The sequence below is a fragment of the Pogoniulus pusillus genome, chromosome Z (genome assembly GCF_015220805.1).
Source record: "Pogoniulus pusillus isolate bPogPus1 chromosome Z, bPogPus1.pri, whole genome shotgun sequence".
NCBI lineage: Eukaryota > Metazoa > Chordata > Aves > Piciformes > Lybiidae > Pogoniulus > Pogoniulus pusillus.
Window position 1 is genome coordinate 55,867,133 of NC_087309.1, and position 12,332 is coordinate 55,879,464.

The 12,332-nt window shown below is 40.9% G+C and overlaps 1 protein-coding gene across 1 annotated transcript; it reads left to right on the forward strand.

Moving 5' to 3' along the window:
- The first annotated feature begins 589 nt into the window (after positions 1 to 589).
- LOC135173277 (programmed cell death 1 ligand 1-like) lies at positions 590 to 10,071 on the forward strand. Its single transcript, XM_064140067.1, has 7 exons — positions 590 to 658; positions 2,964 to 3,317; positions 4,119 to 4,400; positions 5,452 to 5,562; positions 7,511 to 7,561; positions 8,641 to 8,706; positions 9,947 to 10,071. Exons 1-7 carry the CDS (start codon positions 604 to 606, stop codon positions 9,967 to 9,969), a joined length of 942 nt encoding a protein of 313 aa, XP_063996137.1. The 5' UTR covers positions 590 to 603; the 3' UTR covers positions 9,970 to 10,071.
- The last annotated feature ends 2,261 nt before the right edge of the window (positions 10,072 to 12,332 follow it).

Below are 12,332 nucleotides of genomic sequence, written 5' to 3' on the forward strand. Positions count from 1 at the left end.
AGTCACATCTCATTAACCTTGCTGCCACTAACCTTGCTCCCTAACCTCTTGGCTGCACCTCTCTTCTTTCTGAGAACTGGGGTAAGGTTGAGAGGGCTGGGGGAGGTGTTGGGGTGGTTTGAGAGCCCCTCCTGGGGACTCAGGTTTCTGGGAGGGGAATTGTGCTTCTGTATTGTTTATCCTTTGTATATTTCAGTATATAACTGTATATATTGTAAATAGCTGCTTGTATATTTGCTGCTGTAAATAAATAGCTTCATTTATATTCCCAGAGGCCATCTGAGTTAGCTGGGGCAATAGACAAAGTGTGGGGGGGTGGGTAAGAACCCAAACCATCACACAGGGTAGTGATAAAACATCTATTTTGCCACAGCCAATGACAAATGTTTAAAGCAGATAAAAGTAGTTCTTCCTGGACCCTGCAGGAGGCTTTCTGACTCCTACTGTAGTTAAGAGTGTGATTTTTTTGTCAATAGTGCAATTCAGTGTCTTTTGTCCAGCTCTCTGTATGGGGTAACTACAAAGTGCATTTTACAATGCAAATTAGAAAATTAGCAGATATTTATATTTGTCTATTTTATTATTTTAGGTTCTGTCTACATCATGGAAAAGCCTTTGATTTCGTATATGTTTTTATTCCATTGGCATTTCCTAAATGGTAAGAAGCTGAGTCGTAAGAAGAATTGTTTGTTGCCTTTGCATGTACAAGCACAGAAATATTAACTCCTCTGTTTTCTTTCAAGTGCTAGCATTTGGAGTTTATTTTCTTAGTGGTTTAAATAAAAATGTCTCAGCATGCTTTTACAATAGATATGTGTGCTTAATGAGTGTGGTTTGATACGAGGCTAGATTGAAATCCTTGCTAGTGTTTTAGGAGAGACATCATTTCATACAAGGTACCATTTTCATTACACAAAATGTTTGATTGCCACTGACAAACCTGGGAATTATTAGATGTTCTTTAATATTATGTGTGAAAACAAGTGACATTTATGTAAAGAGATCATTCCCATCTGAGGCACTAAAAGCTGCCTGTGGCAGCATTCTGAGAGCAGCATCTGAGGAGCTGTGCACATAGTTTTACTTGGTTTTGGTACAGCATCACACTGTGTCCCACATCATCCTTACAGATAGGCTCAGGAGATGTGGCATAGACAGCTGGTCTGTAAGGTGGACTGAAAACTGGCTGCACAACAGAGGTCAGTACTCTGCACTGGTTAGACCACATGTTGAGTACTGTGTTCAGTTCTGGGCCCCCCAGTTTAGAAGGGACGTTGAGATGCTTGAGCGTGTCCAGAGAAGGGCGACGAGGCTGGTGAGAGGCCTTGAGCACAGCCCTACGAGGAGAGGCTGAGGGAGCTGGAACTGTTTAGCCTGGAGAAGAGGAGGCTCAGGGGTGACCTTATTGCTGTCTACAACTACCTGAGGAGTAGTTGTGGCCAGGGGGAGGTTGCTTTCTTCTCTCAGGTGGCCAGCACCAGAACAAGAGGACACAGCCTCAGGCTGTGCCAGGGGAGATTTAGGCTTGAGGTGAGGAGAAAGTTCTTCACTGAGAGAGTCATTGGACACTGGAATGGGCTGCCCGGGGAGGTGGTGGAGTCACCGTCCCTGGGGCAGTTCAAGGCAAGGTTGGACGTGGCACTTGGTGCTATGGTCTAGGCTTGAGCTCTGTGGTAAAGGCTTGGACTTGATGATCTGTGAGGTCTCTTGCAACCCTGATGATACTGTGATACTGTGTAATCAGTGGCACAGAATCAAGTTGGAGCCCTGTAGCCAGTGTTGTTCCCCAGGGATCAGTAGTGGGTCCAGTTTTGTTCAATATCTTTATCAATGACCTAAATGAGGGCATTGAGTGTACCCTCAACAAGTTCACTGATGATACAAAACTGGGGGTGTGTGGTGGCTGACAGCCCATCAGGCTGTGCTGCCATCCGATGAGATCTGAACAGGCTGGACATCTGGGTGAAGGCAAGCACCTGAACAGGCTGGACCTCTGGGTGAAGGCAAGCCTTATGAAGTTCAATAAGGACAACTGCAAGGTCCTCCATCTGGGGAGGAATAACAACAGGCACCAGTACAGGCTAGGGACTGCTCTGATGGAAAGCAGCTCCCTGGAAAAAGACCTTGGAGTCCTGGTGGACAGCAAGTTCTGCATGGAGCAGCAATGTGCCCTTGTGGCCAAGAGAGCCAATGGCATCTTGGGTGTATCTGGCAAAGTGTGTCCAGAAGGTCTAGGCAGGCTCTTCCCCACCTCTGCTCTGCCCTTGTGAGACCATATCTGGAATACTGTGTTCAGTTTTGGACTCCCCAGTTCAGGAGGTACAGGGATCAGCTGGAGAGGGTCCAAAAGAGATCCATGAGGATGACTGGGGGTGTTGGGTATCTCCGCTATGAAGAGACTGAGAGACCTGGGGCTGTTTAGTTTGGAAAAGACTGAGGGGATCTTATCGATAGATACAAATATCTGAGGGGTGGGTGTCAAGTGGATGGGGCCAATCTCTTTTTTCTGGTCAGCAGCAATAGGAAAAGGAGGCACGGCTACAAATTGGAACACAGCAGGTTTCACCTCAACATGAGGAGAATCCAGTGGGAGTGACAGAGTACCAGAACAGGCTACGCAGAGAGGTTGTGGAGTCTCTTCTTCTGGAGACTTTCAAAACCTGCTTGGATACATTCCTGTGCAAACTACCCTAGGGGATCTTAGGCAGGGAAGTTGGACTTGATGATCTCTGGAGTTCCCTTCCAACCTCTAAAGTTCTGTCATTCTGTGATTCTGTGTGTATGCACAAAGCAGGTATCAGCAGGTATAAACTTGGGCAAATGCAAGCAAAAATGTTCAGCTTTTCTGAAGAGGGCAGATACCTTTGGTGCTTAAAATGTCTTGTATATATGATATAATATGACTTTAAAATAATAACCTTATAGCTGGAAAATTAAGTTTGCTTCCAAATTTTGTTTTTCAGCTTTATTCACAGTTGAAGCTCCCCAGTCACTCTACATTGTAGAACATGGAAACAATGTGACTATGGAATGCACATTTCCTGTGAATGGGAAATTAAAGTTTAGTGATTTGAATGTCAGCTGGGAAAAGAAAGATGAATCAAAGAAGCAAGTATATGTACTTATCAAAGGGCAGGAAGACTTAAAAAATCAAGACAGTGACTTCAAGGGCAGAACAAAATTGTTGAAGGAGAATCTGAATTTGGGACAGTCTCTCCTTCAGATCACTGATGTGAAGCTCAGAGATGCAGGGGTTTACCACTGTATTATCGGCTATGGGGGAGCTGACTACAAGACAATCAATCTGAAAGTTAATGGTGAGTGCACTGCTTCAGGAAGTTCAGCGTTATCTGGAACTGTTAAAAGATTTGCGAGGAGGGCCTGAAGTAAGACGTGTCTTGGTTAGCATTTCAAGAAACCTCTCCAGAGACAGGAGCTGCCTCATAGCCCTTGTACAGCTGTATATCTTTGTGTTTCCAGTTAGGGTGAATCTGTGTTCTGTCCTTATTTCTCATAATGACTTTCAAAGGATGGTGTTGCAAAACCATTTTGCACAGGACAAACACCAGAAAGCTAATGCAATTTTCTAAACAGCATCAAAATTGTAACAAATCCTGTACCTGCAGTTACTATGAAGAGATACAAGAGGAGGCTCAGGGGTGATCTTATTACTGTCCACAACTACCTGAAGGGACATTGTAGCCAGGTGGGGGGTGGCCTCTTCTCCCAGGCAACCAGCAATAGAACAAGGGGACACAGTCTCAAGTTGTGCCAGGGTAGGTATAGGCTGGATATTAGGAAGAAGTTCTTCCCAGAGAGAGTGATTTCCCATTGGAATGGGCTGCCCAGGGAGGTGGTGGAGGCACCGTCTCTGGGGATCTTCAAGAAAAGCCTGGATGAGGCACTTAGTGCCATGGTCTAGTTGATTGGATAGGGCTGGGTGCTAGGTTGGGCTGGATGATCTTGGAGGTCTCTTCCAACCTGGTTGATTCTATGATTCTATGTTCCTTACAAAGTCCAAGCAGATGTACAGAAGCTTTACCTAGGGGCTGGGGAGAAAGAAAAGTGCAACTCTACTAGCTTCTTTGTAGTAATAATTTCTTCTTCCACTTGTTTAGCTCCTTATAGAACTATTACCCAAGGAACAGTGAGAACAGGAAACAACGAATGGAAGTTGACATGTCGTTCAGAAGGATACCCACGAGCAGAAGTGATATGGCAAAACAGAGAACATGAAGATTTGACTGATAAGGCAAACACAAGCTACGAAACTGGAAGTGATCAGCTGTATTACGTGACAAGTACCCTTACAGTCAAAAGTAGAACTAATGAGGTTTTCTACTGTATATTCTGGAATAAAGAGCTGCAAGAAAATACGACTGCCATTTTACACACATCAGGTAGCATTTCTGTGTTTGATTTAGTGTAATACACTTCAAGGTACTATGTCATTTTGTCCCAGCTAAATCAGCTGTGATACCTTTCTCTTTCCTATCTAATTTTGAAACAGCTTAGAAGAAATACCTGTGTTGTTAAGTTTCACTGTTAGTGTACGCTCCCACCATACTGACATGTTCCTTGTGCACGTATGGATGGAATTCAAGTACAGGAATGGTTTGAGCATATTTAAATCTTAACAAATTGTACACAGATTTTTAGTTGTTTGGTGTTGGGTTTGTTTGGGTTTTGTGTTTGTTGGGGGTTTTTGTTTGTTTGTTTGTTTTTTGTTGTTGTTGTCATTGATTCTGGATTGAAGAAAGGTGCATGAATGGAGAAGACCAATACAATCCCACTAGACCTTTTAATTGGGCATAAACTTTACTGCTTTTGCTTTTGGTTACTCTTGTAAATTCTGCATTGCATCATGATACTTTTCAAGCCAGATGGGAGGACTGACCCAACTCAAAAATAGTACTTATCAGACTGTTAGTCAGATAATTTTCCTGTTCCTCTTCACTAAACAGTATTTAAAATGCCTGTACTGGCACACTTTGGAACTGACAAGGTTTGGAAACAGGCAGCTGAGAATGAGAATGCCAAGTCATCCTTTCAAGAAGTGGTGACGGTGCAAGTTTGTTTTTAACAGGAAATACCTCTGAGATTCAAGGACGTCACTGATCCTTTGCATTCAGAACTTTGCCATATCTGGGGGAATCTCTGCTCTCTATCTCAATCAGCTCTTTCCTGTAGTTCTGCCAGGAAACTAAATTAAATACAGCACTTTGGTGACAAACAAGATTTGTGATGGGAATCACAGGCAGTAGTATCACATGAAGTGCAGGAAGCAAAGATAAATGTGAATGTGCTTTACTTTTTTTTTCCCTTTTATTGGGATAAGATTTGGCAAAGTCCAGCATCATCACCTGACCATAAACACATTTGAAAATGAAAGGGAAAGAGATAAGCTTATGCAACTATGTAATGCCTTTCTCAACTATTTTTTTCTTGAAGATTCAGCTGATGGTGTCCTGTGGACTGAGAGCAGACGCTTTGTTGGAGCATTTCTCATCATGACTGCTTTCTTTGGATCAGTGCTTCTGTCTATATTCTGCATAAGAAAAGGTACTTATTTATTTTAGTGTATCTCAGTTGTTACCCATCTGTTCTGTTAATTCATCCTTGAAGATGTGGAATAAGGTAATAAAAATCTGCCTTAGGTATTTCATGCTGAAACCACTAATTTTTTTACCATATTATTTATTTATTTTCCTTTGTCTGACATAGTTAAATACCAGCACATTTGCAGAGTGGAGCAGGTTGTCAGCCCCTCAAAAATCACTTATCCATGCATTTCTATTATTTTTATGTAGAGATAATGATGAAGAGCAGTAACTGTCCAATCTGCTCAAACATCAAAGCACAGTTTATGCATCTACCAGAAATGGAAGTTTTGATCAAAAAAGTCCTTTTTTTGATTGAGGACCAGAATTCAAGTTGCACATAGAGGCACTGAAGTTTTCTCAGTTTTTATTTTTCCTATGTTCTCTAAAAAAAAAAAAAAAACAACACTGAACTTTGAGCACACTTTTAAAAAGTGATCTAACTGCTATTAATCCTACATATGCATCTTTACTCTGGTTAAAGCACCATAAAAAACAGTGGACTGTATATGAAGTGGTGAATCCAAGATTTTGAGTCTGGAAGACTTTTTCTCAAAGTAGGACCCTCAGGACCACCAAGTCCAACCTATAACCCTACTCTACAAGATTCACCTTAAACCATATCCCTAAGCACCACATCCAAATGAGCCTTAAACACATCCAGGGTTGGTGATTCAACCACCTCCCTGGATAGATCATTCTAGTGCCTGACCACTCTCTCTCCTGTGTAGATGATTATGTATATACCTGTCATAATGTAGATGATCGTAATTACTATGTTGCATATAAATACACACACACACATACATATGTATGTACATACATATATATGTATATACATATGTGCAAATATATATATATATACACATATATGTACATGTATGTGTGTATATTTATGGACATGCACATGATAAACTACAAGTTCTGGGCCCCTCAATTCAAGAAGGATGTTGAGGTGCTGGAATGTGTCCAGAGAAGGGCAACAAGGCTGGTGAAGGACCTGGAACACAAACCCTATGAGGAGAGGCTGAGGGAGCTGGGGTTGTTTAGCCTGGAGAAGAGGAAGCTCAGGAGTGACCTCATTGCTGTCTACAACTGCCTGAAGGGAGGTTGTAGCCAGCTAGGGGTTGGTCTCTTCTCCCAGGCAACCAGCAACAGAACAAGGGGACACAGTCTCAAGTCGTGCTGAGGGAGGTAAAGGCTGGATGTTAGGAGGAAGTTCTTCCCAGAGAGAGTGATTTCCCATTGGAATGGGCTGCCCAGGGAGGTGGTGGAGGCACCGTCCCTTGAGGTCTTCATGAAAAGACAGGACGAGGCACTTAGTGCCATGCTCTAGATGACTGGATAGGGCTGGGTGCTAGGTTGGACTGGATGCTCTTGGAGGTCTCTTCCAACCTGGTTGATTCTATGATTCTATGATTCAGAAACTAAGGTAGTAGCCACAGGTTTACCTTTTAAAATCCAAGCTGTCCTAGACAGCCATACAAGTGATTCTTTGCAACTGGAAGCTCCCTAGAGTATGGGCATTTTTTCCCCCTCAAAAAGCACTGAAAAAGTGATCCCCTTCTTGTCTCCTATTGCCCAATACATATTTATATTTTTGGTGCAAATATACATTGAAAAACTAATATACAATGGAAAACCATTTGAACAAGTATTTTCCATTGATATTAGTGTGTTTCAGTGAAGTTCTGGCTTAAAAATGAGGAATGGAAGTCAGAAATTGACATACTCATACTAGGGGCACTGAAGAAAGCATTTTACAGGCTTTGAGGAAATGCATGTTGGAGAACCAAGAATTACAGTTATACTAAGTGTGTCCTTAGTGCCAGTGTGCCTAAGCTGTCATCATCTCTGAAAAAAGGGGCATTCTGTTTTATTTTTTGTTTTTCTCCCTTGTTTTCTTTCAGCTAGAGCGAATAAGGACTGCAGAACACCTGTGGCTAGTTCATCAATAGCAGGTGTGTATGTATGAGATATATCTAGCTCATTGTGATTCTTGTGGAAATCATCACTTGAGAATTTTCTTTTTACAGTAACAACCAAATGCAGATTTACATTAAACATTCATTTTGCTTTTTAGTTTTAATTTTTCATAGAATCATAGAATTGTATAGGCTAGAAAAGACCTTTAAGATCATGGAGTCCAACTGTTAACCTAAGACTGCCAAGTCCATCACTAACCCATGTCTTTAAGTGACACATCTACTTTAGGTTTGTTTGGGTTTTTTTTTAATACATCCCTGCATGTATTTAGCATTTATTAGATAACAACTGTACTTTTCATTACGATGTCAGCCTCCTGAAAGGAAAACCAGAAGGATAAGCATACCTGTTTCCTGAGCAGGTGCAACCTTAATATGCACAAGAAAAGAACAGAGTGGTGTGCTGTTTTTTGGAAAGTCTGTGATAGAATGGTACATGTTCCCCCTGAAACATATAACCCAGGATGGGAGCAAATCCTGGTGTGCAAACTCTATATTGCAGTCTGAGTCACACTAATGTGATTCTGTGTTTTCTCCAGTCTTAGAGCAGGCACTTGAGGTACTTTGTCACAAGATTGAGAACTAGAGGGTTTGGCTTTATGTCCTATAGCATTTTCTTTTTCTTCACAAGGAGATACTGATGCTATTAGGCATGAGCAAAGCTCTGCAATGGCCAATATCACTGTGACAGTGAGGAAAGAGTGGTGAGAATTCATGTTTACAGCAGCAGAGATTCAAATACTTCAGCCTCCTCATGATGGGTTATGATTCTTGTTTTTCATATCTGTTGGATGGTTTTATGTGGAGACTACTTCAAATTAAACTGCTATATGAAATTTTTTTTCATACTGGCAGTTGGAGTTTTTCTTAAGAAAACCTCTCGTGAGAATACTTGCCCAAGAGGGGCACAACATTTGGTACTCATCTCCAGATCTGTGTTTAAGTCACGTAGTTCCTGGATGCCCTGAGTTAGTAGGTTTTTTCATATAGTGATAAATCTTTATCAAGTTTAAGCTATGCTGATTGTTATCTGTATGTATGTCATTTGTTTAAAGGGCTGTCCAAACATAAGGATATGTATGACTGCAGGGTTGCTTCTATTGAAGAAAAAGAGCTGAAGTGTAAGTATAAACAATTCATGGCTGGTTTATTTAGCCTGTTGCTTCATCAGACAGAACCTTCAGGAGAAGTGTAGCCTTCCATTCTTTGTCTTACAAACTCACTGTCATTGTGTACTTGGAGTTAAATCTACATTTAAAAAGATTAAGAAAATCCATACAAAGGAAACTGTGATGTGGGATATATAACAGCCCTCTAGCTTGCACTTTTTCACACATCCACAGAGTGGTAGGAGCTGCAAGGGAACTCTAGGCATCATGTAGTCTACTCCTCCACCCACAATAAAGCAGGTCCACCTAGATAAGCTTGCACAGGAACACATTCAGGCACATTCTGTAAGTCTCCAGAGAAAGAAGCTCCAGAAGCTGACTGGGCATCCTGTTCCAGTCCTCCTTCACCCACAGAGTAAAGTTTCTCCTTGTGTTTAGGTGGAATTTCCTGTGTCACAGCTTATGCCCGCTGCCCTTCTGTTGCTGGGCACCACTGAAAAGAGTGGCCATATCCTCCTGACACGTGGTTAATTTGTTGAGTACCAGGTCCGTCTCTGTGGTGATGTTTCCAGCAGGTCAATATTTAACCTGCGTTGGTGCAAGCACACCTGTACTTGCTGCAGAAACAGCTGTCCCAGCAGCTGAAGAAGTGGTGATGGCTAAGAGATGTCTCAAGCTGTGAGACTGTGTCTCAGCAAAGCAAGAAAATAAATGTCCAGATCTCTGAAAGCTCTGAAGCGTACTGTGGTTTTGAACAGAGGGAAAAGTTCCTGAGGTTTTTCTTTCATGTGCTTGCTGACTTCTGAAGTATCAAACTCTCTCCCTGCTACACCTTAGTGCAGTAAACATGAACAAATGAAAGACTGCTGGTCTTGCAGTCATAGATCTCCAAGCCAAAACATCAGGACCTGGGGATATGCTACTAGGGTTACTGACAGATGGAGCACTGAATGTGTTTGGAAAACTTCAAAAGAAAAATTGAAAACAATGGGAGACTTCAGCCACAGCAGATTCAATGTATTTGCTAAAAAGCAACTTCCACCAGTGTGTTTGAACTACCAATTTACTTCCTCCCATGATCATAACATTTTTTGTTTCATCTTTAAATTAATTTTGATTTAGGTGTTAAATTTTTACAATTAAAGAGGAAATTTTGATACTTCTCATCTCTAGGAAAGAATCCTAAAGCTGTGGAATGTTCTGTGACTTTTGTAATTTGATTTTTTTTTCCATATTATTCTTCCTTTTACAGACATGCAAATTGAGAAGACCTAGAGAAATCAGGGGAAGCTTTTTCATGTGTGGTGAAGATTCGACGGCTCAGATGCTCTGTGCTGTGTCTATTAAGGGGATACTCTTGTTGTCGTTTGTTCATTTCTTTGTTTGTTTGTTTGTTTTCTATGATGACAATCTTCTGTATCACTGTAAGTCTGGAAAAATGACAATGCAGATAATAGAGTTATTATAGCATAAAAAAATCCCTTGGATTCAGTTGTCTGTATGTGTGGCTAGGTATGCTAGCATTTATTTAAATATCCTGGTGTCTGCTTTTTCGAGATTTCAAAGACACTTTCAGCACTTTCAAAGACATATTTCAGTGAAAGTATCTTTAAAATAAAAAACTTTGGGTCTATGACCATCATGAGCTTGATAGCTACCTCTTCAACAAGCTATCATCTGGGCTTTCTTTTCATTTCTCTCTCTCTCTCTCTCTCTCTCTTTTTTTTTTTTTTTTTAAGCACTTCAGCTTACAGTTCCTGGCAGAGGTTTTGCTTTCCAGCTTTTGAAAGTTTTGCTCAAAATTCGATCCTGACAAAAGATAAGGGTGCAACATGACAAGTTGTCACACAGGGAGCGTGTTTTCTGTGCTTATCATAGACCTTAAGAATATCAGATTCTCACAACTAAGCCTGAAATAGATTCTGTAACCCTCTTGACAACAATGGTTTGGAAATGCTAAGCTTCTGGATTTCTTTCTCTGAAAAAGTGTTTTGTGGATTTAATTTTCTTGTGGCACTGCTGGGTTTACTGCTCCTTACTATTCTGATTTACCATTTGCTGGTAAACACAACTGTTTGTACATTCAAGAACACCACCTCAGGATTTGGACTGGCTTTTGTTCAGAACAGGACAGAACATTCTCTCTTCTCAGACATGAAATACATGCTCATGAGATTACCTCAGAAATGCTGAGGGAACACACTCCTGGATGCCATTTCTTAGACTATTTCTCTGTTACATTTTCCTAGGTGTGTGGCTTTTTGAGGGGGTCATACTCAGATTTTATTTATTGTAATGTCATTCACTTTTTATTTTTTTTTAATAAAATATCTTTTATTGTGTCTTCTTCCTGCTCTCTTTGAAATGTCATTGAGTAGCATTGGCACTACATACAATTTTCCTGTGAGAATCAGGTGTCTAAGATTTAAATGTAGAATAGTGTCTACATCCATGTCATCCCTCTAAGGAGTCTTATGAAAAAGAGACAATGGAGAGATGGAATCTCATTGGACTCAGGTTTTGATATTCAGCTGAAAATATACAAGTCTGTTATGCAGTCCTAAGGATGCAAATTCAGCCCTCATCCCAGGGTTTCACTGCTAGCTCATATTTGATCTATATGATGTGCAGTCTGCTAATACATCTCAGTAAGCTACCCTATGTAGTAGGATAGAGAAACATGTCTCATAACCATAACAGAGTAGGTTGAACTCAATAAACTTAAATAAAGTAGTGACTATAAGGTGATTTCCTTAATTTGCTGCAGAGCCTACCATTTGATCCTTCAAAGATGCTACTTGAACTTGAACACCACCTCCCACTTTCCAACATACTCTTTGGGGCCACAATCTGGGTGTCACTGAAGGCAATAGCCATTTTTTAATTATTGCTGGAGTTCAGGAATGGCTTTGGAAATATTAAGGACTCCAGTACCAAAAGTACTGACTCTCCTCAACACACAAATGTAGTTTTGTATCATCAGAAAAAAGCAGTTCCCCTTTTGGACAAACTTTTCATTTTCAGCTTCCTCTTTCAGACTGCAACAGCTGTTTACACAGTAAAAGGCCAAAGGTCTACTTGCAGTTGTATCAGCCTATGCAGGCAGGGCTATTATTGCATGCTTAGTGTCATGTTTCCAGTTGATGTCTTTATCAACTCCCCTGGCGAGCAGGCACCATCGTCTTTCCCAGCAGGGGAAAAGGTAAGCTACTGTTAACACTGCTGTATATTAGATGACTAAGATAATGAAATGAGGGAATATTAATGTATTTTTTAAATTCTTTTGCTGAATTCTGCTCTTCATGATGCCACTGACTGATCTCCTGAGTGGTTGACAGGAAGCTTGAAATGTTTCCACTTCTTTAGGAAATAAAGATGTGTGGTGGTTAACAGGTGATGTGAAAAGACCTATCCTCTCTAAATAAGCTCTAATTTATAGTTCTCTGATATCCAAAACAGAATTTGTCTAATCTAAGTAATATTACAAATTAGGCTTTTAGGAGAAGCTGTTTCTTAGCTCTATTGTGTGCTAGTTTGAAGCAGGGTAGAATGTTTTGGTGAGAAGAACTAGATCATAGGCTGTGAAAGGAAAACAATGTCTACTCCCCTCAGAGTCTTGCTGAAGAAGAAACAAAAAC

Coding starts and splice junctions, on each gene's coding strand:
- LOC135173277 (XM_064140067.1), top strand. CDS start 604: ATGGAAAAGCCTTTGATTTCGTATATGTTTTTATTCCATTGGCATTTC. Junction 659..2,963: donor CCATTGGCATTTCCTAAATG/GTAAGAAGCTGA, acceptor TTTGTTTTTCAG/CTTTATTCACAGTTGAAGCT. Junction 3,318..4,118: donor AATCAATCTGAAAGTTAATG/GTGAGTGCACTG, acceptor CCACTTGTTTAG/CTCCTTATAGAACTATTACC.